General features: G+C 41.2%; 1 protein-coding gene across 1 annotated transcript in view; it reads left to right on the forward strand.

Moving 5' to 3' along the window:
• ANXA4 (annexin A4) overlaps positions 1–26,267 on the forward strand; it is a 73,444-nt gene that overhangs the window by 37,247 nt on the left and 9,930 nt on the right. The window contains exons 6-11 of the mRNA XM_033948898.1: positions 1,314–1,404; positions 9,450–9,529; positions 10,159–10,215; positions 13,687–13,780; positions 17,565–17,660; positions 18,462–18,520. Coding sequence (XP_033804789.1) covers positions 1,314–1,404; positions 9,450–9,529; positions 10,159–10,215; positions 13,687–13,780; positions 17,565–17,660; positions 18,462–18,520 — 477 coding nt within the window. The remainder of the gene's footprint in view (positions 1–1,313; positions 1,405–9,449; positions 9,530–10,158; positions 10,216–13,686; positions 13,781–17,564; positions 17,661–18,461; positions 18,521–26,267) is intronic.

Genomic DNA, 26,267 nt, shown 5'->3' on the forward strand with positions numbered 1-26,267 from the left:
AAGTCTCTGCTGCCACATTACTTAAGACAATATTCCATGAACCGCCCTCTGCAAAAGGAGAGTGCCTTTGAGCAACTATCAAGAAGCCCTCTAGGAAATGTGTAAATTTTATTTTTTCAGTGTTTAAAGTACCTCTCTGAAATTGGTCTGTTGGATAACTGTGTACAAGTTAGATGTGATATCAGACATTTAGACCTGTCTAGTTGTTTGGAGTCTGTGTGAGTGCAATGTTAATTTGGACAACTATTTAAAAATATTTTAGTGCTGGTTACCCATTATGAGGGTGATTTTTATCTACAGTATATATAGAGAAAAGGGCTTTTATAAAATTGTGTAACTGTATACATTTTGTTATGCAGACTTCCCCCAAATTCTGTATATTTCGCCTAAGTGTAACCCACTCTCCTAAGAGAGAGACATCATGGTCACTGAGGTCTGAGTCAGGGCCTTCACTCAGTAAAGCAGGATACAGAAATAAAGCCTTCTTCCATATAGGCAATGCCAAAAACAGGAGAAATAGTTAGATATAAGCGTTACAATTTAAAAATGACAGTGAATCCTACTGGCCAGTTTTCTACATACTAATTTACTATAACTTTACAGTCAGTTAAAATATTAAATTCTACTCAAAACAGTAATTTATGTAACTTTTTATCTTATACCAAATACTATCAACTAGCAAGATTTATGGTTTTCTGTGTGTCAGAGCACAGATAAAAACTCTAGTAGCTTTTTGCAGTCTCAAAAACTTTTTATTTTCTTCAGTGTACTCTCTTCCAAGAGCTTTCTTGGTATCTTATTTCACCTGCCTTTAATCTTTCTTTCTCTTTTTTCCCTAAACCTAACTTAATTCAAATTAAAAGGAAAAACACTTCTGCCCTGTGTTAGAAATTGACTGATAGGCTTGCCTAAATCAGGAAATCTGGACTGAAGTTTCTGTTTAGTTAAACAAACAAACCAAAAAACAAAATTAACACTATTCACTGACTAAGGCCTAGAAACCTTTGGCTGAGACATAAATCTGATTCTGAATTATGTGGGGACTGGAAGTGAATGGGGAGGGGGCTGGTATTTTTTTAAGCTGCTGTTTAAAAAATGGTCCCTGTTTATAGTGGAGCAGCTCATCTCTGAAATTATTGAGAATGTTTGTTTTTTTTAATTGGATCTGGGGTGAATTGTTGAAAAATCACCTCTCCTTCCTCTTCTGTCTCTCCTTACCCTGGTTGCATCTAATTTGATACACAATTTTGGGGTTTCAGATGCTTTTGCTGTTGGTTCTTTAGCACTGAAGGATATGCCTTTTGTCTTTTTAGGGGGCAGGGACCGATGAAGGATGCCTGATTGAAATTTTGGCTTCTCGCTCTGCTGAAGAAATGCGGAGGATAAATGAGACCTATAAAATTGGTATGTATTAAAAATCAGTTTTCTGGGTTCCTCTCCTGATTTTGTCAGGTGCTTTGGTATCCCTACAAACAGTTTTGGGGTGTTTTGTTTTATTTTGTTTTTTTCACCAACTAAGGCTTTTCTGTTGAGAAGACTCTAATTAGGGGGATTTCCAAATGTGGCCTGAATATATTTATCTATGTGGAGGAGCATAATCAAAACAAATGTCTAAGTCTGTTTTGGGCCTAGGACGCTAGTCGCCCAAAGGCGGCAGTGTCAAAGTCCATCCTCGAAAACATGTCCAAAATCTTCTTTTTTCCCCCCGAAAATAGTCTACTTCTGCGTCCAGCCATTTGATTATCCAGACTGCTAGTACGTCTATCTTTATACTACATTCACGTCCAAAAAATCATCCAAGCCCAAACGCCTAGAACAAGACCTTTTGGACATGGGAGGGGCCAGCAAAGTGATGGACTGGCCACCTAGGCGAATTACAAGTATATATAAAATACAGGTAAAACCAATACAAATATATAAATTACAAAACAAGTACACAAAATGACATTCCCTGGAGGGAAAATGAACAAGAACATGAAGGAAAAAAGAACAACTACAATATAAGATAGAAAAATATATAAGGTTAACACAACTGGGTGCAGGGAATGAAGGAAGAAGAAGAAGAAAAAAATGTGTTGTAAACAGCTTTGGGTGAAACTCTTCATGAAAAGGTGGCTAATAAATCCCAATAAACAAAATCACTCTGAATAATGGACATTTCCTTGTAGTGAGCTTTGTCCAATTTGATAAAATAACTAAATAGAGGCTTTTGCTTTTTTTTCTTTTTTTTTTTTTTTTCTTTTATTTATTTATAAAATTTTACAATATTTCAAGCATATACATCTTGTACAGTAAAGTGAGATCAAACAACATATTAAACTAAAATTGCAAAATTAATATTACTACAAGAAAATACTAACCTAGCTAATCTCACACTAGTCCTCAATTTTATTGGATCCATAATTAAGAGTAGAACATATATAATTCAAATTAATTAATTAGGAAAAATCCTTATCTGACTAAAGTGCAGGAAACTAACTTTCCATGGACGTTGTTGTTATTCCTTTTTCTAGGCGTTTCATTGAGAGAAAGCTAATCAGTTGAGATGGCTCTGTAAATATATACTTCAATGATAGATATCTAACTACACATTTACATGGATATCTCAAAAAGAACATACCCCCTATTTGAGTCACACCAGGTTTTAGAATTAAAAATTCTTTCCTTCTTTTTTGAGTCTCTCTAGAGACATCAGGAAAAATCTGAATGTGCTGTCCCAGGAAGTCTTTGGATCTATTTTTAAAGAAAAGTTTTAATATCCAATCCTTGTCTGGAGCCAAAGCAACAGACAACAAGAGAGTAGCTGGAACAGCCAATTCTCTATCTGATTGTTCCAGTATAGCCGAAATGTCCAATGACCTCTCCCGGGGTTCCTCAATTTTATCTTCTTCTTTGAGTTGGGGCTTAGCAGGTAGGTAATACACTCTTGTAAGAGGAGGTAAGGAGTTTTCAGGAATTTCCAAAATTTCCATAAAATATCTTTTCACCATTTCTCTAGGAGAAGTTGACAGGATTCTTGGAAAATTTATAAATCTCAAGTTATTTATTCGACCATTATTCTCCTGCACTTCCAGCTTCTTCCTGAGTAATATATTATCTTTAACCAACATATCTTGATTTTGTTTCAGTAGCATTAACTCCTTATTTGTATTTTGTGTCTCTGTTTTAAATTGTGACATATCCTGCTTTAAAACTTTTATTTCTTCCTTTTGTTCTTTTAATTCTTTATCCAAACTTTTTATTTGAGGATTTAAGGAATTCCCCAAGTTTACTACCAAGTCCCATAATGCTTCGAGTGTGACTGTAGGAGGTTTTGTAGGTGAGAAAAGTTGTAATGGTGTAGTATCTAAATGTTCTGGAATTAGCTTTACCTCAGTGACGTCTTGTATTCCTCCAACCTCTGTTGTCCCGATCGCAAGTCCCGTTGTCATATTCAGCGAGCCCTCCATACTAGCCTCTGTGGACACAGAAGAAACCACCTCCTCAGGTAGATTCTGGTCCCGTGGGGAGCTGGCATCTTGCGGCGTCGGTTGGAGGGGTGGCGTCCTAACGTCGGGGCTAAGAGTGACATCATGCTCAGGGGAACCCACCGCACTACTCTCCGGCAGTGTCCCCAACGAGCTAGCACCCGACCCTTCTTGTTCCCGTTGTAGGCGTCGGAGAAAATCATCAATGGTAACCACTGGGGTTAAGGGTCGCCGGGAGGCTCCTCCGGTGTTCCTTCCTCGTCTTTTCGGCATTATTAAAAAAAAAAGAGAAAAGACTTCAACGACGTCCTCACTGCAGCAGATATGGAATAGACTTCTTAGATCCAATAATGGGGAGCAGGATCCAATCCGGGTCTATATGTCCCAAATAAATTTCCCACTGCCGGCTCCCGGACTCTACGTGGCACGCCCCTTCGGCCACGCCCTGCAGCCGCGCGGCTGCGGCCGCAACCGCAGCAGCGGGTGCTTTTACGCTGTCGGAGACGGACCCAGTGACGTCAGGGGTCCGTCTCTGTGATTGCCTGTCAGCGCCACCGACCAGGAAGAGGAAACCGCCGCTGTACACCCGGGACCAGCAACGGGACACCCCTCAACTCTCCTCCAGCCCGGTAAAACTGCTCCCCAAGAGGCTTTTGCTTTTATCTAAACATAACTGATAAAAGGTAGCCATAGTAACTTCAAAAAATCCTTGGTTACGTAGCGAGGTTTTATGGTACACTAATAAGTTACATAAACAAGTTACGTGTCTGTTAGTTTTGTCTAGGGAAAACCATAAACTCTGCCAGGTCCAAATTTCTTTGTCTATTTATACGACACAAGACCCAGGCTAATGAGAAATACTTTTATTATGAAAATAGAAAAATATAATTCACAAGCCAGCAGTAATATCTAAATATTGTTCACAAAATATCTGATTTACATATATGAAACTCAGTACATAATTATCACAATACACTTGTTAGATAACTAAGTAAAACTAATTCTTACACACATTAAACAATTCCTTATAATAATAATAATTCCTGATTAGCAGCAATTGATTACAGTTATCACCAAGGTAGCTTTCTAAACCTTATCCTATATCACAATCGGATGCACTTATCTAACCCCAGCTGATAAGATAATAAGTTCCTTATTCTCACCATCTGATTAGGCCTCCGCCGAAAATTAGGTGAAATGGAAATCGTTTCTTTACAGCTTAGTAGACGTAGAAAATCCTTTGGTTACAGGCACACGTGTTTGTCAGCCACTGGTAAGGCTATAATTTATTGGCAGCCAAGTTTCCTTGAAATGATGGAATTCAGAGCTGTTTAAGGTCCGATTCACTCTCTCTCAGGCAGCGAGTCACACGAGGTAATTGTTCAGGTTTTTATTATTAAGATATAGATGCATAGAGAATACCTGTGGTAAGATGGGAGCTCCCTCGCATCCCGACACAGACTAATTATAATTAGCAACTTTTCACTTGGACCTCGTCAGATGACTTCCTCGGACCAATCCAGAAACAGATCTTAGATGACTATCCTTTCTGTGTAAGGTCTCATACAGGCTAGGAGACACAGGCGCTGTTAGACAGATAAGAACAGGATAGGAGTATAACTCCCACAAGAATCACACAGTCTAAGCATGAAGGCATAGATGGATGTCCTTGACTAGAATACCATTCTGGTACATACCCAGAATGCATCAGGCAGAAACAGCAAAGATGTGTTCTTCTTTCTCTCTTCTTGCAAAGTTCATGCTGGAAAGATTTCTTGCAGATAATGGTTCAGGCTTGATGTCAGAGAGGCCTAACCTTCAGGTGCAAATAAGGAAACACCCCTACAGTTATAATGCTTTCATGACTTGTTATCTAATGTGGAAATACAAAACATGTTCAATTCACTTTTAAAATGGCAGCTATTTTATATAAACCTGGGAAATTCTATATAGTAACGCCTAGAAGATGACACCAGTTATGCATTTCAAAAGCAGTATGATTATTCTATAAGGTAGCACCTAACTGCAAAGAGGGTATCCTAGTTATGCACATAGTTTATAAAATATATGCATCACAGGGCACCTGTGTGCCTGCTTATAGAATACTAAAAATGACTAGGAAGTTTTTGCAAAATGCACCCAAAACATTTTCGTGTACCCCAAATATAACCATCACAGAAAATGAGGTAGCATTAAATACTGTGGAGCTCATAATCGAAACAGAAAAATGTCTAAAAACCAGCCTAAATCGGCACTTGGACGATCTAAAAGACAAGTCATCCAAGTGCCGATAATTGAACCGGGTTTTAGACGTATTTAAAAACGACCTAGGCCTTCACAGTGCTGCTGAGACCAGAGCTAAAAGAGGCATGTCAGGAGGAGTATTGAGGGCGGGATTCAGGCGAGACGTGAGCCGTCTTAGACTTAGTCGTACTGCATGTATAACCAAAAGTTTTAGAACACTGCCTAGACAGAACCTGGACATTGTGACTTAGGCCATCTAAAATCAGGTCTAAGTCACAAGAAGGTATCTAAAGTGACCAGATAAGTACTGCAAACACAAAGTACAGACCTCCACACACTGTCCAGTGATCTGACCCCCCCCCACCCCATAAAAATCATAACAACTTTACAGACCATCAGCCTGGCATAGGAAAGCCTAGTAGAGCTGCACAGAGGTGGCTTAAGAGGTCTTGGGGGTGGGTTAGTGAACCATGGAGACCCAGGCCCATAAGCCACTCTAATCGCTGCATTCATGGTGAAACTGTGCACCACCCAAAATCCCCAAAACCCTTATGTATTGCCATATTATTGGCTCCTGCAGCAATAAGGGCTATTGGGGTGGTAGATAGGTGGGTCTAATAGATTCTGGGGGTGTTTTGGGGGGCTCACCATGACCTATAAGGGAGCTGTAGTGAGATGTTTGTGGGACCCTTTTTGTGAAGTTCACAGCAGTGCCCTGTTAGGTACCCCACTACTCTGGTGCCATGTCTGGGTGTCCAGTCCATCACTTTTCTGGCCTCTCCCACGCCCAAAAGGTCTTTTTTGGTCGAAAATGGGGTATAAAGATGGACAACTTAGCACTCTTGGCGATCAGACAGTTGGACAAATTTTTTTTTTTTTTAATGTTGGACGTATTTTTTGAAAATGGATCTTTTCCCATGTCCGACTTTGGGCGACTTAGGCCCAAAACGGACTTAGATGTTTCTTTTGATTATGCCCCTCTATAACTTCTTCAAAATGGGTACTAAAACCTCCCTGATTCTATATCGTAGAAATCCTTTTTATTTTCTATGATATAGAATCAGAAAGGTTTTAGTACCCATTTTGGAAAATATTACCCATTAGCAAATATTTCTTCTAATAAATTTTTCTGTAGAACATCTCAAAACCCCAAAAAGCATATTTATATGCAAAGGAGATGGAGAGAAACATCAGAACTTAAATTGGATCAGAATCATAGGGTTTCTTATAGCACACTGTTATTTCAGTATCCACTTCACCAGTCTCAAAATTTGTTTTATCATTTGATTCTCCTCCCACCCTATCCTTTCTTCACACAATTATTTGCCGATGACGCCAAACTATGCAACATAGTAGGCAAAAGCACATTGCCCGACAGTATGACGCGGGACCTACTCTTACTGGAACATTGGTCCTCGACTTGGCAACTAAGCTTCAATGCCAAAAAGTGCAAGGTCATGCACCTTGGCAGCAGAAATCCGTGCAGAACTTTCACCCTAAATGGTGAGACCTTAGCTAGGACTGCAGCAGAACGAGACTTAGGAGTGATCATTAGTGAAGACATGAAAACTGCCAATCAAGTGGAGAAAGCTTCATCCAAGGCTAGACAAATGATAGGTTGTATCCATAGAAGTTTCATCAGCTGGAAGCCCGAAGTCATAATGCTGTTGTACAGATCCATGGTGAGACCTCATCTGGAATATTGTGTACAATTCTGGAGGTCACATTACCAAAAGGATGTACTGAGAGCTGAATCAGTTCAGCGAATGGCCACCAGGATGGTCTCAGGACTCAAGGAAAGGCTGAGTAAATTGCAGCTATACTCACTCGAACGTAGAGAGAGAGGGAAGACATGATTGAGACGTTCAAATATATCACGGGCCGTATCGAGGTGGAAGATGATATCTTTTTTCTTAAAGGACCCATGGCCACAAGAGGGCATCCGCTGAAAATCATGGGCGGGAAATTTCATGGCGACACCAGGAAGTATTTCTTCACTGAAAGGGTGGTTGATCATTGGAATGATCTTCCACTGCAGGTAATTGAGGCAAGTAGGGTGCCAGATTTTAAGAAAAAATGGGATAGGCATGTGGGATCTCTTAGGGGAAGAAGTTAGGGGGTGGGTCATTAGAGTGGGCAGACTTGATGGGCGTGGCCCTTTTCTGCCATCATTTATGTTTCTAACTTTTTTATATATATATCAATATCAACTTTCACTGCAATGGACTCTAAAAGAAAAATAAATAACATGTGAAACTTAACTTAATTGTCCCCAAGGACTCCAGCGCTGCTCAAATTATTCTCCTGATGCTCAGGTACAGCTAATATACTGACCCTCTAGAAGTGTTTCAGTCAATGGACCTGCATCGGGGGATTCACCTGCATATATTAGACGGCATCTCGCCCAAGAAAATAACTTTTCTACCCTGTATAACTGGTTGTAGAGAGCGGATGAAAAGAAGACCAGGGACCAGATTTTCAGCAAAGGCGGTCAATGTGTTTATGTTTAAACACTTTAGTTGCTACTATTCAGCAAGCCAAAATTAAAAATATAAACTAGTCCTCAGTCTTGTAATTCTCTCTCCTCTCTCCACAGGTTTCAGCTGGTGTAAATACCAATACAGTAAAACCTTGGATTGCAAGTAACTTGGTTTGCAAGTGTTTTGCAAGACAAGCAAAACATTTGATTAAATTTTAACTTGATATACAAGCAATGTCTTGTGACACGTGTATACTGTATGTACTCGTATTGCAAGACATTGCTTGTTTAGAACAGTCACTACAGTCCTGCAGTGTCAGAGAGAGAAGAACCATCGGCTCAGTTGTGGTGATGTGACACGTGTATACTGTATGTACTCGTATTGCATCACCACAACTGAGCCGATGGTTCTTCTCTCTCTGACACTGCAGGACTGTAGTGACTGTTCTAAACAAGCAAAGTCTTGCAGTACGAGTACATACAGTATTTTGTATTAAAGTTTTTGGGTTGTAGAACAAATCGTCAGTTTCCATTATTTCCTAAGGGAAAATTCCCTTTGATTTGAGGTGTTTTGGATTTCAAGCATGGTTTTAGAACGAATTATGCTCGCAAACCAAGGTTTTGCTGTATTCAACTTTAGGCGCTAAAATTTGCTCCAAGAGCTATTCTATAAGAGCTATCATCTCGGAGCACCCTTCATAGAATAATGCTGAATGTCGATTTTTGAGTACCATGTATAGAATTCCCCCTTGGCATGTAACTGCAAATGAGGTGTATATTGGAAAGGCCATGGGCATGTTGCCAAGTAACATTTGCAACTTACAGAATAATTACAGTTCTGTGCATTGCATGGCATACCAACTTGTACCAGTCACTGTACAAAGTTTTATCGATTTTAAACAAATGCATATAAGGTACTTTGCTAGCTTTGGGCAGCTAAAACCCCCTTCCTCAGGTTAGGACAGATTAAGACAAAGATGGCCCTACTAAAATATGAGTGACTCATTAAGCCTGCCAACTCTAAACCCACCATTATATACTCTGCAGCATAGATAGTTTGAGACCTCAGACGGTATTAGCCTGGCTGCTTTTTACAGCAGGGTCTGTGGATATAGCGTGGCACCTCTATGGGGCACAGGGAGATGGATTCTACTAGAAATTCACCAGGGCTGTCTTCATAGTTTATCTCTTCACAGAATCTGCTAAAACTTCCATTATATGATTTGATTAAATATGGGGCTAATTCTGCTTCTTTATAGAATATGGAAAATCTCTAGAAGATGATATTTGTTCAGATACATCATTCATGTTCCAGAGAGTGCTGGTATCCTTGGCAGCGGTAAGTATAAATTCAAGCCGGTTGGTTCTCTTGTTGAAACCTGTTATTTTCTTCTTGTTTTTTTTGCCTTTTTTTCTGATGTAAGAATTGCACTGTGGTGCCTCAAGGTGCCAGACAAGGTCTTGTAACCTGCAGTAGCTGAAAAGAATACAAGAACTTAAGAGCTAATTTAGCCAAGGCTGTACATAGCCTTTGTGTCCTACCTTTACAGTACTGAGAGCACATGGGCATGACTGAAAGAAAATATCAGTCATCTAAACAAATTAACTGACTTATGAAGCATTCCTTCTAGACCCTTTGAAGAGACTTGAAAGTGTGGGTCAGGCCGTGTCCTCAGTATTCAAGACACACACTACTCTCATTTGCTTAAGTGGTTCTGAGGGCTGGATAGATTGTAGCCAGCACGGATGTTTAACATGAGAGCTGGTGGAATATTTAACGCTTCTATAGCCCAGTTACAAGCCAGGATTCCTTCCAAGTAACTACAGATTATCTGGCATAATTGTGGCTGCCTGTAAAATAATTGGGAGTGGGTGGGAGATCTTGGGGTAGTCTTGACTTATGCTGTCTTTCAGTTTTTATATCTTTCTATCTTTTGTGATGCTTGACATGTTCTTTCTTTTCTGCAGGGAGGCAGGGATCAAGGAACTAATGTGGATGAGTCTTTGGCAAAAAAGGATGCTCAGGTCTCTGTTCTGGGTGTTCTCCTGTTTGTTTGTCAGTCCCTCCCCCCCTCCTTTGCTGCAGAACTGTATATTTCTGTACAGGGTGGGAGTATATTGTGCAGCAATATGGGGTAAAGATTTTGAAAAATTGCTTTTGCTTACTAAACACACAAATCACCAATCTGCTATCTTCGACCACAGATGACCAAACCTTCAAAAAAGAAACTAAAACCCTACTCTTCAAAAAATACATAAAACCTATTTAACACGACCAGTTCCTTCCCAAACTCCACTTAACCACTCTCTACCTATATCTAATCTAATATGTTTCTAATTACCCAACAGGCATCACCTTAAGTTCTTGACAATCCTTATGTAATTCCTACGACAATTCTTATGTAATGTTACAATTCTTGTAACATCCTGACAACTCCTATGTAATCCGCCTTGAACCCGCAAGGTAATGGCGGAATAGAAATCACTAATGTAATGTAATACTTATGAGGAATTTAGGAGACACCTAAAATCATATTTGTTCTTGAAGCACTTAGGTAGCTGATTTGCAAAATCTTATACAATAACTGATCTTTAAGGTTTTTAGTTACTAGTTTTTAACTTTGTAAGTTTTACTCAATTTGTAGTATTTTTAACTATTGTAAACCGCATAGAACTTTACGGTCCTGTGGTATATAAACTGTACAAAACAGCCACAAATCAACAAAACAATAAAAAAATAATTTGCAGTCATGAGAAACCTGAGGCAAGTCAGAAAATTCTTCGACAGAAAACAATTCCAACTCTTGGTGCAATCCCTAATCCTAGGTCTCATAGACTACTGCAACATATATCTCCCTGCACAGCAACCATGATAAAACAACTACAAACAATACAGAACACAGCCCTAAGACTGGTCTACTCACTGAAGCAATTCGACCACATCAGAGGCATACCACGACTCACATTGGCTCCCAATACAAGCAAGAGTACACTACAAATTTTGCTGCCTACTATTTAAAGTAATAAACGGAGACAGCTCAGCCTATTGGAACAACCGACTAATTCAATCCACCTCAACCAGACATAGGAGAACCCAAGCACCATTCACACACCCTCCAACCAAAAATGTCAAAAGAAAAAAACTGTACGACAACCTCCTAGCCACTCGAGCTGCAACACACGGCCTCCAACTCTACAACCTATTGACCTCGATCACAGACTACAAAACCTTCAAAAAAGAAATAAAAACCCTTCTATTCAAAAAACACATAAAACCAAACTAACTCAATCAGAAATGTCCCAAGAATCACCTGCAACTACTCCATATGTACTTCTAATATCATGACAATTCAGATGTAATCCTTAGAAACTCAACGAAATGTACAAACTACTCCCTAAATACTTCTAATGTCCTGACAATCTATTTGTAATCTGCCTTGAACCGCAAGGTAATGGCGGACTAGAAATCCCTAATGTAATGTAATTATTAATATTGGCCTCAGTCAATATCAAATATTAACGTCCTGAAATTCATCCTGCTAATCTCCCTAGGCTATGTCACCAGTGGCTATGAAACCAAATGATCTTGGCTGAACAAAGCCAGGCAGGGTGTTGGACTTGGAACTAAAGTTCCAATCCTGCTTTCCACCAGTTTTGTGATCTAAAGTGGAGCCTTTTTAAATCCCCCTATTTCAGACTGTATGTTTGCTTGAGCAGGGAACTTGCCACCAGTTCGTTGCATTAAATGTTTTGGCTGATGAGTGCTGTATTGAAGCCAAACCTGGAAGTAGATTTCATCTGTGACGGATGATACATATAATGAGCAATGAGGCACTCAACAGTTCCTCTGTCCGTTCAGCTTTCATGAAAAAATACCAGTGCTAAGGAATAGTTCTGTGTAGTTAAAAATGGTTAGAAAGGTGAACACTTCAGTAAATAAACTCTCTTCAGTGCTAGACTGTTAGCAGCCTGGCAGAGTTACTGTCTGTGCCAGTAACGTAGAAGATAAGAGGAGGAAAGATGAATGCACAATGCAGTGGTATCTGTGATGATAACCAAAGAAAAAAATACCACAGCCTTTTCTTTCTGAACGTATATATTACCTGCTGTTCATTTGTAAGCAAGAATTCCTATGGTGGCAAAGCATAGATTCCCCTCTGGGCTTTACTGGCAGTGGTATAACTACCTCCTTTGTTTTCTGTTGTAGGGTTTGTTTTGTTTTTTTGTGAGATTGGCCACAGTCTCTGTGGTGGTGACGTATTGGCAAGACTGTGTTCTCTCCTAAACTCTAGTCTAAATGAAGGTATTATTGGGCAGATAGGCCATTTCATTTTGGTGTTTATCTGCCTTCATCTATACTAGAGGATGACATGGTGACAAATTTTTCCCCATCTCCACAGGAACTCATTTTCCCGTCCCATCCCAGCCAGTTCTTTTCCTGTCTCTGCCCCATTCCTGCAAGCTCTGTTCTCATCTGCACATGCCTCAAACACTTTAAAATCCTAACTCTTTGAGGTTTGTGCGGTTTAAGGTAGAGCTTACAGCAATAAGGCGGGGACAGGACGGGGAAATTAGGTTCTTGCGGGCCAGGGAAAAATTTGTCCCTGTGTCATTCTCTAATCTATACTATATACTGGTGTCTGTGGTTTGGGCAGATGTCTTCTCCCTTGCTTCCCTCCAACCCTTCATAATTCAAAAACATCTCAAGGGAAACAAGGATGTACTTTTTATCCTTGCTTCCTGGGAGGTAATTTAGTGATGGGAGATTGAATGGGACACTACAGACTAGGGGTGTCCAACCTTGCCCTTGCTCTGTTGGGTTTTCAGGATTTTCTCCAATGAATATGCACAAGATCTATTTGCATACAGTGGAGGCAATACATGCAGATCTCGTGCATATTCATTGGGAGAAATCCTGAAAACCCAACATGGTTGCAGCCCTCAAGGACAAAGGTTGGACACCCTTGCTATAAAGAGACGGTCAAAAACCCTTTAGAATCTGTTGTTTCTGTTTTACCACCTTCTAGATCTGATCCACTTTCAGTGTTCTGGCTGGTTGTTAATCTCGGATTGGTCTTATAGTTTTGAAGAGAAATGAGGTTTAGACTTAATTTCTCTTCAGAACTGTAGGACCAATAAGAGATTAACAAAAACTGCACCAGCTTAGGATAAGAAACTTATAGGAGACTTAAACACAGGAGATTTAAAAAGCTAAACAAAATGCTGCACCTATGAACTAACCAATCACCCCCCTCCCCAAAAACCAACAACAAAACAGAATGCATATCCTCGAGAGACAAGCTGAATCTAATTAGGCCTTTGTTCAAAGGGGGAGGAGAGTACTACAATCTTGGAAATTTTTTCTGCATCTGTGAATTCACATCTTGGAACACCATAAAGAGAGCAAAATCTGAATGGATAGGGGGGTGTGTGTCATATTTTTATATTGATATAACTAGAGTTTTAATACTGTAATTTTTTTTGATCTGGTCTTAGGAATTGTACCAAGCTGGTGAGCAGAAGTGGGGGACGGATGAGGTGAAATTCCTGACGATCCTATGTACAAGAAACCGGAATCACTTGCTCAGGGGTGAGTCTTAGGATGAGAAGGAGAATTTGTCTGATCTAGGATCCAAAGAATTGGATTAAAATCTTAACTTGAAAACATAAGAATAGCCTTACTGGGTCAGACCAACAGTTCATCAAGCCCAGGAGCCTATTCTCATGGTTCTCAATCCAGGTCACTAGTATCTGGCCAAAACCCAAAGAGTACCAAGTTTCCAAATTTTATTTACTATTTGATATACCGACCATTAACAAGTATCTGGTCGGTTTATAATACTAACTATTTAAAAAATATATAAAAGAAAATAAAAGGTGGCAATACGTAAATTACATAGTTGTTAGACTAGACTAGGATGATTTGATACAGTAGGCAAAATTACATCGAAGAAAAATAAAATTTAAAGGGAGGTAAGGAGGGGAAGGGGATGAATGAAAGGAGAGGGGAGGTCGCTTCTTAAAAGCGGTTCGGGTTCATCGTTAATGTAAAGGGGAATAGATTTTAGCTTGTATTGTGGTAAGCATCTTGAAATAAAAAGGTTTTGAGTTTGATTTTAAATTTGTCGGGAAATTCTTCAAGGCGGAGGTTAGATGGCATGGAATTCCATAGGGCAGGGGCTGTGGCAGAGATGATGGTGTTACAGGTATAGTAAAGTTCCTTGATTGAGGGACAGTGCAGATTCTGATTTGTGGATTCCATGCTACTGATCCAGGGGAAGCAGCGGCTTGCCCCATGTCTTTCTCAATAACAGACTATGGACTTTTCCTCCAGGAAATTGTCCAAACCCTTCTTAAAACCAGTTACACTATCCTTTCTTGCCATGTAACTTCGAGTGTCCCCTAGTCTTTGTAATTTTTGATGGAGTGAAAGATCAATCCACTTGTACCCATTCTACTCCTCTCAGGATTTTGTAGACTTCAATCATATCTCCCCTCAGCCATCTTTTTCCAAGCTGAAAAGCCCTAACCTTTTTAGTTTTTCCTCATATGACAGGAGTTCATAAGAACTTAAGAATAGCCTTACTGGGTCAGATCAATGGTCCATCAAGCCCAGTAGCCCATTCTCACGATGGCAAATCCAGGTCACTAGAACCTGGCCAAAACCCAAGGAGTAGCAATATTCCATGCTACCGATACAGGGCAAGCAGTGGCTTCCCCCATGTCTTTCTTAATACCAGACTATGGACTTTTCCTCCAGGAACTTGTCCAAACCTTTATTAAAACCAGCTACGCTATCCGCTCTTACCACAACCTCTGGCAATGCGTTCCAGAGCTTAACTATTCTCTGAGTGAAAAAAAATTTCCTCCTATTGGTTTTAAATGTATTTTCCTGTAACTTCATTGTGTGTCCCCTCAGCTATCTCTTTTCCAAGCTAAAGAGCCCTAAACATTTTAGTCTTTCTTCAAATAAGAGGAGTTGCATCCCTTTTATCATCTTGGTTGCTCTTCTTTGAACCTTTTCTAGTGCCGCTATATCTTTCTTGAGATAAGGAGACCAGAAATGAATGGAATACTCCAGGTGAGATCATACCATGGAGCAATACAAAGGCATTATAACATTCTTAGTCTTATTTACCATCCTTTTTTTGATAATTCCTAGCTTCGTTTGGCTGCTGCCGCACATTGGGCGAAAGATTTCATCGTATTGTCTAGAATGACACCCAGATCCTTTTCTTGGACACTAACCCCCAAGGTGGACCCTAGCGTCTGGTAATTGTGATTTGGGTTATTCTTCCCAATGTGCATCACTTTGCATTTGTCCACATTAAATTTCATTTGCCACTTGAATGCCCAGTCTTCCATTTCATAAGGTCTACCTGCAATTTTTTTGCAATATGCATGCGTTTTAAAAACTTTGAAGAGTTTAGTGTCATCTGAAAATTTAATTACCTCGCTCGCCGTTCCAATTTTCAGATCATTTATAAATAAGTTAAATAGCACTGGTCCCAGTACAGATCCCTGCGGCACTCCACTGTTTACTCTCCTCCTCAGTACAAGGAGGACATTCTTGTACTGAAAACGTCCAAAACAGCCATTTTCCACAAATGAAAAGTCTAAAATATGAATGTTAAAAAAAAAAGCAGGCACAAAAATATTTGGCATCAGCCAGTCAGGTTTCAGGATAGCCCTAATGAATATGCATGGAGCAGATTTACATGCCAGTCACATCTATTATATGCAAATCTCTCACATGCATATTCATTAGGGCTATCCCAAAAATCCGACTTGCTGGTGGTCCTCCAGGACAGGGTTGGGGACCACTGCTTTAAACAACAGGACCCAAATACAGATACGTGAGTCCTCCAGGAACAGTTAAAACACTTTTCTTAAAGGTAACCCTATCACGCTTGCAGATGTCTTATATATTCAGGTACAATAGATATTTCTGTGTTCCAGGAGGCCTCACGTATTTGTACAGAAATAAAAAGCATTAAAAGTAGGAGTTACACCTTGGTCCTCTTCAGTCTCTAATTAGAATATGAATGGTATAAATTGAAGAATTAAGGCCGGTACCAGGCAGACTCGATTTAGGAATGGCTTTGATGGGAGTCCCAGCAATTTGGAACACGAGGATGGTGCTGGAAGACTTTCATGGTCTGAATCCTGCAAATGATGAGATGGTTTGGATAGGTGGCTGGAGTGAGCTTTGACAGCAACTCCAGTAGTTGGAAGCCAAGGATGGTGCCTGGTGGATTTCTAAAGTCTATGGCTCAGAAATAGCAAAGAAAAGAGGCCTTTTTATTAAATCATTAAATTAAAATGCATGTAAATTGACCACTAAGCTACTCCTTATACCTGCTGCTCTGTTAGGATTAGGAATGGCCTTAATTCCTAATTGTCACTTTAACTTAGCGGATTGGGGGTGGAGTTGGGAGAGATCGGTTACCACTGGGAGATTAATACACCAGGTTGGGGTGGTCAGAAATCCAGGATTGTTCAAAAATCTCCCACCTGGACCTAAGTAACTTAACATCTCTGCAGATTTCACTTGAGTTATGATAGATATAGCAAAGCTTTTTTCATGGCGGTACCAACCTTCCACTCTTTCTTGGAGGTACCAGCCTTCCACTCTCCTTTTTCAGACGACTTTCTCTTACCAGTTTAACTTTAATTTTAAATTTTCTGTTCTGTCTCCTTATTGACAGTCAGCCTTAAGCAGATACAACAGAGGCAGCTTCCCAATGTCCTTTGCTCCTAGGGACTCCCCCATGGCAAGAAATCTCTCATGGATTTCTTAGTCACTGCTGCTATTCTCCTCCCAGAAGCATCTGTCCCTTGGCTATACCCACATCCACACAGTTCAGCATCTCTTCCCTCAATAAATCCCCCCTCTATCTTCAAATTTGTTTTACTTTGCCTTTTAGATGTTGCTAGCTTTGGCAGTGTCCCTGTGTCCTCCTCCAGAGCTTTCCCTCTTGACCTGTTCTGCCTCTGCAGAAACTGGAAGTTGCATCACAGGGGACAGGAAGGGTCAGAGGGAAGGCTTCTGAGCAGGCCAATGACAGCATATGTAGATTGCTGCTGCTGCTGCCAGCAACATCTAAAAACAGAGCAACAAATTTTAAAATATGAGTAGATGGAGGCTTGAGAAAGGGAAAGATGCCAAACTGTGGGCAGAGGGTTGGGGGCCCACCAAAGTGGTTTGTACAGGGCCCTGTAAGTGTCAAGGCTGGCCCTGCTTACAGATATGTGAATATCTCAATCTTGGCATTTTTTTCCTATTAAATCTGTGGAAATGAGAACTTTCTTTCTTCATGTGATTTTTGTATTGAAAGGCCCATTTCATATTTTTTCTGTTTTCTTCCACTCAGTTTTTGAAGAATACCAAAAGATTGCTAAGAAGAAGATTGAAGACAGTATAAAATCTGAGATGTCGGGAAGCTTTGAAGATGCTCTTCTGGCTATTGGTTAGTGTGTTTGTGGTAGTGGGGGGAAGGGATGAATTCAGAACCCGTCATTATAGCCAAAATTGCCAAATGCATATGTCTGAGGCTGGAGAAGAATGGTCTTGGTTGATTTTTGTGTGTGTTCACTGCATATAAATTTTGCAACCTGTAGAGCCTGTGTAAGAGTAGAGTTATTCATGTTTTTCAATTCTCATACTATTTGCACAGGTGATACCATCCAAGTGTGTGATTGACTGATGTGCCTTCTTGTGAGGGTGGTGTGTGTGTGCAGTAAGCCACTCTAGACAGTGTCCTAGCCTTAATGTAGCAGGATGGGATGGAGGCAGCATTTGCTTATGCACCACTTAGAACAGTGGTGTCAAACTCATGGCCCAGGGGCCACATTCGGCTTGCCAGGTACTATTTTGAGGCCCTCGGTATGTTTATCATAATCCACAAAAGTAAAATAAAACAGTTTCTTGATCATATGTCTCTTTGGCTATAAATTACAATGTTATTATTAAGACTTAGCCAAAAGGAAAGATTTATAAACTATAAAGAGTTTTACCTCATGCAAAATTGTCATTTCTTTAATAAGACATTAACTGGTTTTTCTGCAGCCCTCCAAGTACCTACAAATCCAAAATGTGGCCCTGCAAAGGGTTTGAGTTTGAGACCACTGACTTAGAACATACATCTTTTTGTAGGTTGTGCATTGGGTTGCTGATTGCTCCACTCTGGAGACATAATTTGAGCTGATTAACCATTTTGTTATAATGTCTTATTCATTTAATGTCCTATGTGAATTGTGTTTTCTCACAGTGGAGTGCATAAAGAGTATTCCTGAATATTTTGCTTCCAGACTATACAAATCTATGAAGGTAAAAAAGTGTTGCATTTTTTATAATTAAGCCTATCTGGGCTTACTGAATGTATTATAAGGCACTATCTTTGGCCATCTTGTCACAAATATAACTTAGTTTCCAGTTGTGGAATTGGCAACCTGCTGGGCTACACAATAGGACCTATGGAAGCCATTCTTTTGCTGCTGAAGAAGTGCACTTTTTAAAGTTCATTTCCCTCCCCATATACCTTTCAAGCACCAGAGAGGAAACTGGAATCTGATATCTCAGATGTGCAACTGGGCTTCCCCCTGCTCTACCTATGTTCATCTATTCAGATATCCTCTACTTATAGAACTCCTACTCATATGTAAGCTCTAAAGTATTCAGGTATTCATTACCCATAGAACTCCAATTAGCACGTTAGTTTCCCATTAGACTATTATATTGTATTAGACACATTGCATGGTATTGTATCTAGTCTTATTGTATTGTATTTAGACTCACTGTATTGTACTGTACTGTATTGTATTGTATTGCATGTAGACTTATTGGTTTGTATTAAGACCTTTTGTTATTCGCTGAATGTCCAGCCCTCTTACAATGTAAACCGCCTAGAAGTCGCCTGACTATGGCGGTATAGAAAAATAGTTGTTATTATTATTATTATGCTAGTGTTTGGTTTATTGAAAACTTGCTATACTGCTAATTCTGGCAAGCAGATACAAATGGTATACAATTCTATATTAAAAACCAGTGAAAAAGATTTTCATTAATAAAATAGGAAAGCAAAACATACTAGCAACACCCACAATCTTGATATATGCTCCCTCTGAAATCTTTTGGGTCTGAGTAAGAAACTGTTCGGGATCCTATGTCTGTTTTATAATTCCTTCTGTGTGAAGTTCTCTAACCCGTATTTGTCTGTTTTAATTAGATTATAAGCTCTATGGAGCAGGGTTGGATTTTACATTAAAGTGCTGCATATGTTTAGCAACGCTATAGAAATGATTAGTAGTAGGAGTGGAGAGTAGAGAGCTGCACGGGAACGGAGACGATGGGAATCCCGTGGGACCCGCGGGTTCCTCCTTCGGGTCACGAGGATCCCGTGGGGATGCCCCCTAGGGTCACGGGGATCCCGTGGGGATGCCTCCGAGGGTCGCGGGGTTCCTGCGGGGCTGGATGTACTCAGTCGCGCGGCTCTTCTTCTCCCTACCTGCTCTGCTTGCAGCACAGAGCCGAACGGAAGTCTTCCCGACGTCAGCGCTGACGTCGGGAAGACTTCCGTTCGTCTCTGTGCTGCAGGCAGGGCAGGTAAGGAGAAGGAGAGTAGCCTTACGGCTCAAGTGGCTACCAAGGGAGGGGGGCGGTCCGCCCCGGGTGCAGCACAGCCGGCCAGGTCCACTTACTTTTGTGGCGCTTCCCCGACCGACCGACAACAGCCCCAGTCCGACAATCCTCCCTGCCCTGTAGCTGCGAATCTAAATTACCTTCTTACAGCAGCTGTAAGAAGGTAATTTAGATTCGCGGTTAAGGGCAGGGAGGTTTGTCGGACCGGGGCTGTTGTTGGTCGGTCGGTCGGGGAAGCGCCACAAAAGTAAGGGGACCTGGCCGGCTGTGCTGCACCCGAGGGGGGAGAAGGACACTGAAAGCACTGGGGAAGACGACAGGAGTGGAGAAGGACGCTGACAGGACATGGGGAAGACAGTGGGGGAGGACACTGAAAGCACTTGTGGAAGACAGAGGGGGGAGAAGGACGCTGACAGGACATGGGGAAGACGGGGGGAGGACACTGAAAGCACTTGTGGAAGACAGAGGAGGGAGAAGGACGCTGACAGGACATGGGGAAGACGGGGAGTGGAGAAGGACGCTGAAAGGATATGGGGAAGACCGGGGGGGGGGGGGTGGAGGAGGACACTGAAAGGCCATGGTTAAGACAGAGAGGGAGAAGGATGCTGAAAGGACATGGGGAAGACAGAGGGGGGAGAAGGACACTGAAAGCACATGTGGAAGATGGGGGGGGAGAAGGACGCTGAAAGGAAATGGGGAAGAGAGAGTGGGGAAAAGACGCTGGCAGGGAAGAAGACAGAGATGCCAGACTATGGGGGGAGCGGAGGGAAGAAGATGGGTGCCAGAACAATTTGGAAGGGGGGAAAAAGGGAGAGGCACAGTAACAGAGCAAATGGAAGACGCAGAAGGAAGAGAGATAGTGGATGGAAGGAATTGAATGAGAACATGAGGAAAGCAGAAACCAGGCAACAAAGGTAGGAAAAGAATTCTATTTCTTTTTTTTTTTTTTTTTTTGCTTAAGGATAAAATAGTATATTAGTTGTGTTGATAAAAATTTATAAACATTAGAGGCTTTGGTAGAAACCCGTTTACAAAGTATGTATTCTTCTCAATTAATATTTCCAAATTAATAAAGTCTTTTTGCTTATTTGTAAATGGGTTTCTACCAGATCCTTTAATTCAGTAGCATAATTAAATGAAATAACTATTTCTGAAGTTTATAGGGACGGGCGGGGACGGAGGGGATTCCTCGCGGGGATGGGTGGGGACGGGTGGGATTCCTCACGGGGACGGGTGGGATTTCTGTCTCCGCGCAACTCTCTAGTGGAGAGCAGTGGGCTGAGAACCAGGGAAGCCCAGTTCAAATCCCACTTTGGCTCCTTGTGACCTTAGTCAAGTCACTTAACCCTTCATTGCCTTAGGTACAAACTTAGGGGTCCTTTTACTAATGCGCACTAGTGTGCGCTGAATGCTAACGTGTCCATAGAATATAATGCACACATTAGCATTTAGCGTGCGCTAAGACGCACTAATGTGCCTTAATAAAAGGACCCCTTAGATTGTGAGTAGAGAATGACACGGTAACAAAATTCATCAACGTTCCCGTCCCCGCGGATAACCACGGGAAATAATCCCATGTCATTTTCTAGTGTCTATTTCAACCTCAGTCCTTCTACACCAGCATTCTTCAAAGCAAAGCTTGCGGGTCAGTGGTTGTGGCCATTCATACTCTGATTCTTCCCTCTCTCCTTAAAAATTGACATGAAGATGGTTTCCCGCGGTTATCCGCGGGGACGGGAACGATGAATTTTGTCACCGTGTCATTCTCTAATTGTGAGCCCTCCAGAAGCAGGAAAATACCGACTGTACCCGAATGTAATTTGTCTTCAGCAACAGCTGATAAAGGCATGATTATAAATCCAAATAATTTTAATTTAATTTATATACTGCTCTTGGCTCTCATTCCTCCATACATCCCCAAGAGAACCTTACACTTGATCTTCCTCCTGTTCATTGTTCACGCTTAGTCATTCTATCTTTCTTTATATTGCTCCCTCCCTCTGAAATGCCCTTCCACCAGAACTTCGAGGGGAGCTGCCTTACTTAAGGACAATCTATTTTCTCAAGCCTTTGCATTCCTTCTCTCTCAAGATTCAGCATGAGCAATTAGACTAGAACTGTCTTTGTTTTCATGCTATTTTCCGGCTGTGCTGTCCCTGTCTCATGAATGTGTTTGTAGTTTTTCTTTCTCTGATTTCCCCTGAAGGGTGGCATATAAAGATTTTAATAAATGAAACTAAACATGTGACTTTCTGGGGAAAAATGACTTAATGCTGGCTTTTACAAAGCTGCGGTAGAGGTTTCTACTTCAGGCTGGTGAGGAAAATGCTCCAACGCTCATAGAATTACTATGAGCGTTGGAGCATTTACCTCACTGGCCCACAGTAGAAACCTCTACCGCAGCTTTGTAAAAGGGGGACTAAAGTAGCAGATCTAAAATGTTGAGAATGGATTAATTTTTTTAAGTCATGGGCCCATAAGCCATCTGGAAAAAATTACTTGTTTGAATTTCTGTAACTTTTTTTTTTTATTATTATTATTTTCCATATACAAGGATGGGGTTGAGACTAGAGTTGCGCGGGGACAGAAATCCCATCCGTCCCCGCCAAAGTCCCACCCATCCCCGTGAGGACTCCCACCCATCCCTGCGAGGAATCCCTCCGTCTCTACCCGTCCCCGCGAGGAATCCCCTCCGTCCCCGCGAGGAATCCCCTCCGTCCCCACCAGTCCCTATAAACTTCAGAAATAGTTATTTCAGTTAATTATGCTACTGAATTAAAGGATCTGGTAGAAACCCATTTAAAAAATAAGCAAAAAGACTTTATTAATTTGGAAATATTAATTGGGAAGAATACATACTTTGTAAACGGGTTTCTACCAGAGCCTCTAATGTTTATAAATTTTTATCAACACAACTAATATACTGCCGGTTCACGGGGGTGGGGGGGTCTTTTAGGGATGTGGTGGGGTGGGGTGGAGCAGCGCCAGTGGCTGGGGGGGAATGGGAAGTGGAACGAATCAAGCGAGTTTCCCTTACTTTCTATGGGGAAATTCACTTTCATATACGAGTAAATTGGTTTACGAGCATGCTTCTGGAACAAATTATGCTCGTAAACCAAGGTTCCACTGTACTCCACTATCAAAGGTGCTATAAGCACGACAAAACAATCTGTGTATCCTGAGGATCCAGAAAAGTGCAGAAGGCAGTTAAGTTCTTGGAAATGTTGTTGCCAAAGCTGCTAGGTTTTAAACCAGAGAGACCTTTTCCACCTTAGAATGCACATGGTTCGATGGCTACACGATCTGTTGGTTCCCGATATCCCTGGCCTGTTGTGCTGCAGGTGTTGCGATATTTGCATGTGGTAGAGATTTTACAACGAGCCCCTTGTACAGTATGATTTTTCTGGATCTCAGTAAACAAGTGTAACGGAGAAAGAAAAGATTCATAGTGCTTTGTGAACGTCTGAGAAATCTGGGCGCACGGTTTGGGTCTGATTCAGCTAAGGATTACTTTATTCAACTCAACTAGAACAGGAGCACTCATTTTCCAAGCCGCACTCTGTTCTTTCTGTACGTTTAATCGCAGTGATTATCTGAGACCTCGTCTCCTCCTTGTTTTGTTTAGTAATCACCTCTCATGCAACCTTTTTTTTTTCAGTCCAGATACATTTCGGCATTTGTTTTTTCCATTTGATTCAGCCCCCTCCCCTCAGCTTCCTACCTCTTTCCACATATGCACGCACACAAACACGTCTCCTGGGAACTGCAGTCCGTGCATAGAAGGTCCCAGCGCTTCAGCATTACTATTGACTTGTGTTTCCTGATCTCAACAAAACATTTCACTCGATTGTCACCAGCGGGGCTAGCTGGTCTCCTGCTGGGGGGGGACACAGGACAACAGCATCGTAGACCCTTCTTCCTATTCCCCCATCGATCAAGGCGTTAACTGAGAGAAGTGACATTTCATACAGACTGGCACATTTTGGCAAAGAGGGAGGAAAACGGTGATTCAGTGATGGGGAGGGAAAGATGGAGGAGGTCAGCTTCCTGGGATGTTTCAAAGCAAGAAGAGCCAAGGAATAAAAACGGACGAGTTCATAAGCGATCATCAATCCACTTGGGAAGAAATAACATCCATCTTTGCTCCAACAATTTAAATATTAACGGATGGAATTTAAAATTCTGGCTGATCCTACAACCTTTTTTCATCTTAAACACTTGTGTCTTATGAAAAGGGAGTGGAAAGTTTACAAGACTACAAAATATGGAATAGAGGTAGTGAAGTCTTTTAGGCACGTCACCTGGCGTGAAGGAAATATGTATTTAGAAAGACATGGAGAATTCGAAGGAACGATGACAAACTGTATCAAAAATTAAAACAGGAGAGGAAGAGAAATTGAATAGGGAAAATTAATGATTATGGAAAAGAAAGAGAAATAAATGAGAAATGTGGGTTAGAACAAGCAAGCATTCATTTGTATACTTATGTGTTACAAGAATGCATTTACCTTCAAATGTAGGTCTTTTCCCACCCAATCTAGGTATACGCAGAATGGCTACGCCAGCCTGTGACGTGTCTAAAAGCTCGTTTATTGAAGCTGAGGAGTTCAGATCAGGTTATTCTCGGTTCCCCCTCTATTTGAGCAACACAGAGCCACTTGTAAAATGCACATGAGGATGTGCAGGAGGGCTTGGGCATTTGCTGGCAGATTCAGCGAGAGCAGTCATTTGCAAATATGTCCATGGCCAAGATCACAAGGAGTCACTGTGGGGTTAATGGTTGTGCTGTGGTCTGAGAACCAGAGGAACCACTACAGCTCCTTGTAACTGGGGGCAAGTCACTTTTAACCCCCCCCCCCCCAATTGCTCCAGATAAAAAATAAATGCCTGTATATAGTTTGTAAACCGCTTTGATTGTAACCGCTTTTCCCTCTGGAACGCCATGCCGTCACACCTTCTCCTTGAAAACTGCCTTGACAAATTCAAAATTAAACATAAAACCTTTCTATTCTAAGACGCCTACCAAAATACAAGTCAGACCTTTCTCCAGCCCTTTTCTGCATTTATTAAGAACCGCTTTTAAGAAGTGACCACCCCTCCATGCTTGTTCCTTCCTCTCCCCATCCTTTTAACCTTTTTTTTTTTTTTTTTTTTTTAACTTCAATGTCTTTTTTGAACTCTCCCTTCCCTCAGCACCTTCTGTATCAACCCCCTCTTCCCGTTGTCTTTGTCCTGTCGACGTACACCCCATTTTATTTTAAAATATTTTAAACTCTTATTTTAATATTGTAAACCAACCAGATACCTGCTGATGGTCGGTCTATCAAACTGTAAATAAACTTTGAAAATAAACTTGGATATCTTTTCCTTTAGCCCTTATTTCTCCAGCCCATTGTAAGATGGGGATTATGTGTATAAATTTTTACCCTCCTCAAACCATCCATACCACATCCTCTTGAAATCTTTGCATCCTGAGGATCTCAAAATGTGAATAGCTTTTTGAAATACCATTTCCAGTGTAATAGGTGAGAGATTCTAGACGATAGGGTTGTTTTCCCGTGGCCGCGTGCTGCTGCAGAGGGAGTCCACTCCGGATTTTTCACTCTGCCTCGGTTGTGCTTCACCGGGCTCTCTAGCTCCACCTTCATCTCTTTCCTCGTACCTGCAGGAGTGTTTGCTCTGCTCTCCCCATGTTATAATATTTAATTCAATGTAATTTCGTCCCTGTTTTGGGTAATTTAGTGCTCAGAGCAAATTGTATTGGTATCGGTCATGTTATCCTTGGCCAGTGACTCAGTCACCGAATCGGGAGGCCGATTTTTGGAAAAAAGAATCGATTTGAATTGATTCACCCGATGTGAATCGATTCGAATTGGAAATCAGACAGCACTAGTTCCTACTGTCTAAAACATTTCACCTATTGCACTGGAAAAAGAGATTATGTACTTACCCTGGTAAGCTCTTTTCCAGTAAATAGGTGTGACATTCTAGACTCCTGCCCTGTCCTTCCTGCGTCTGCTTAGTTTTCAGTCTGTTTATGCTTCTCCGAGCTGATTTTTGGATGCCTGCCAGCCCTTGAGGGCTAGGAAGAATTTGTATATATGTTTCATTTTATTGGGGATTCATTTCTGAGCTCCTTTTAAGCCTGTATTGGCGATTAATGGTACTGTTTAGATACTTTTTAAATAGAACAATTTGTTTACGCCTATTGCTACAGGTGTCTCTACTTCACATATGTTGGGTGGCTCTATGTGCTTGGGTACGAACTGAAGGTGGAGCTGGAGAGCCCAGTGACGTGCAACAAAGGCAGGGTGGGGGGTCCGGAGTGGATTCCGTCTGCAGCGGCACGCGGCTATGGGGAAGTGACCCTATTGTCTAGAATGTCTCACCTATCTACTGGAAAAGAGCTTACCAAGGTAGGTACATAATCTCTTTT

The sequence above is a fragment of the Geotrypetes seraphini genome, chromosome 6, assembly GCF_902459505.1.
Source record: "Geotrypetes seraphini chromosome 6, aGeoSer1.1, whole genome shotgun sequence".
Taxonomy (NCBI): Eukaryota; Metazoa; Chordata; class Amphibia; order Gymnophiona; family Dermophiidae; genus Geotrypetes; species Geotrypetes seraphini.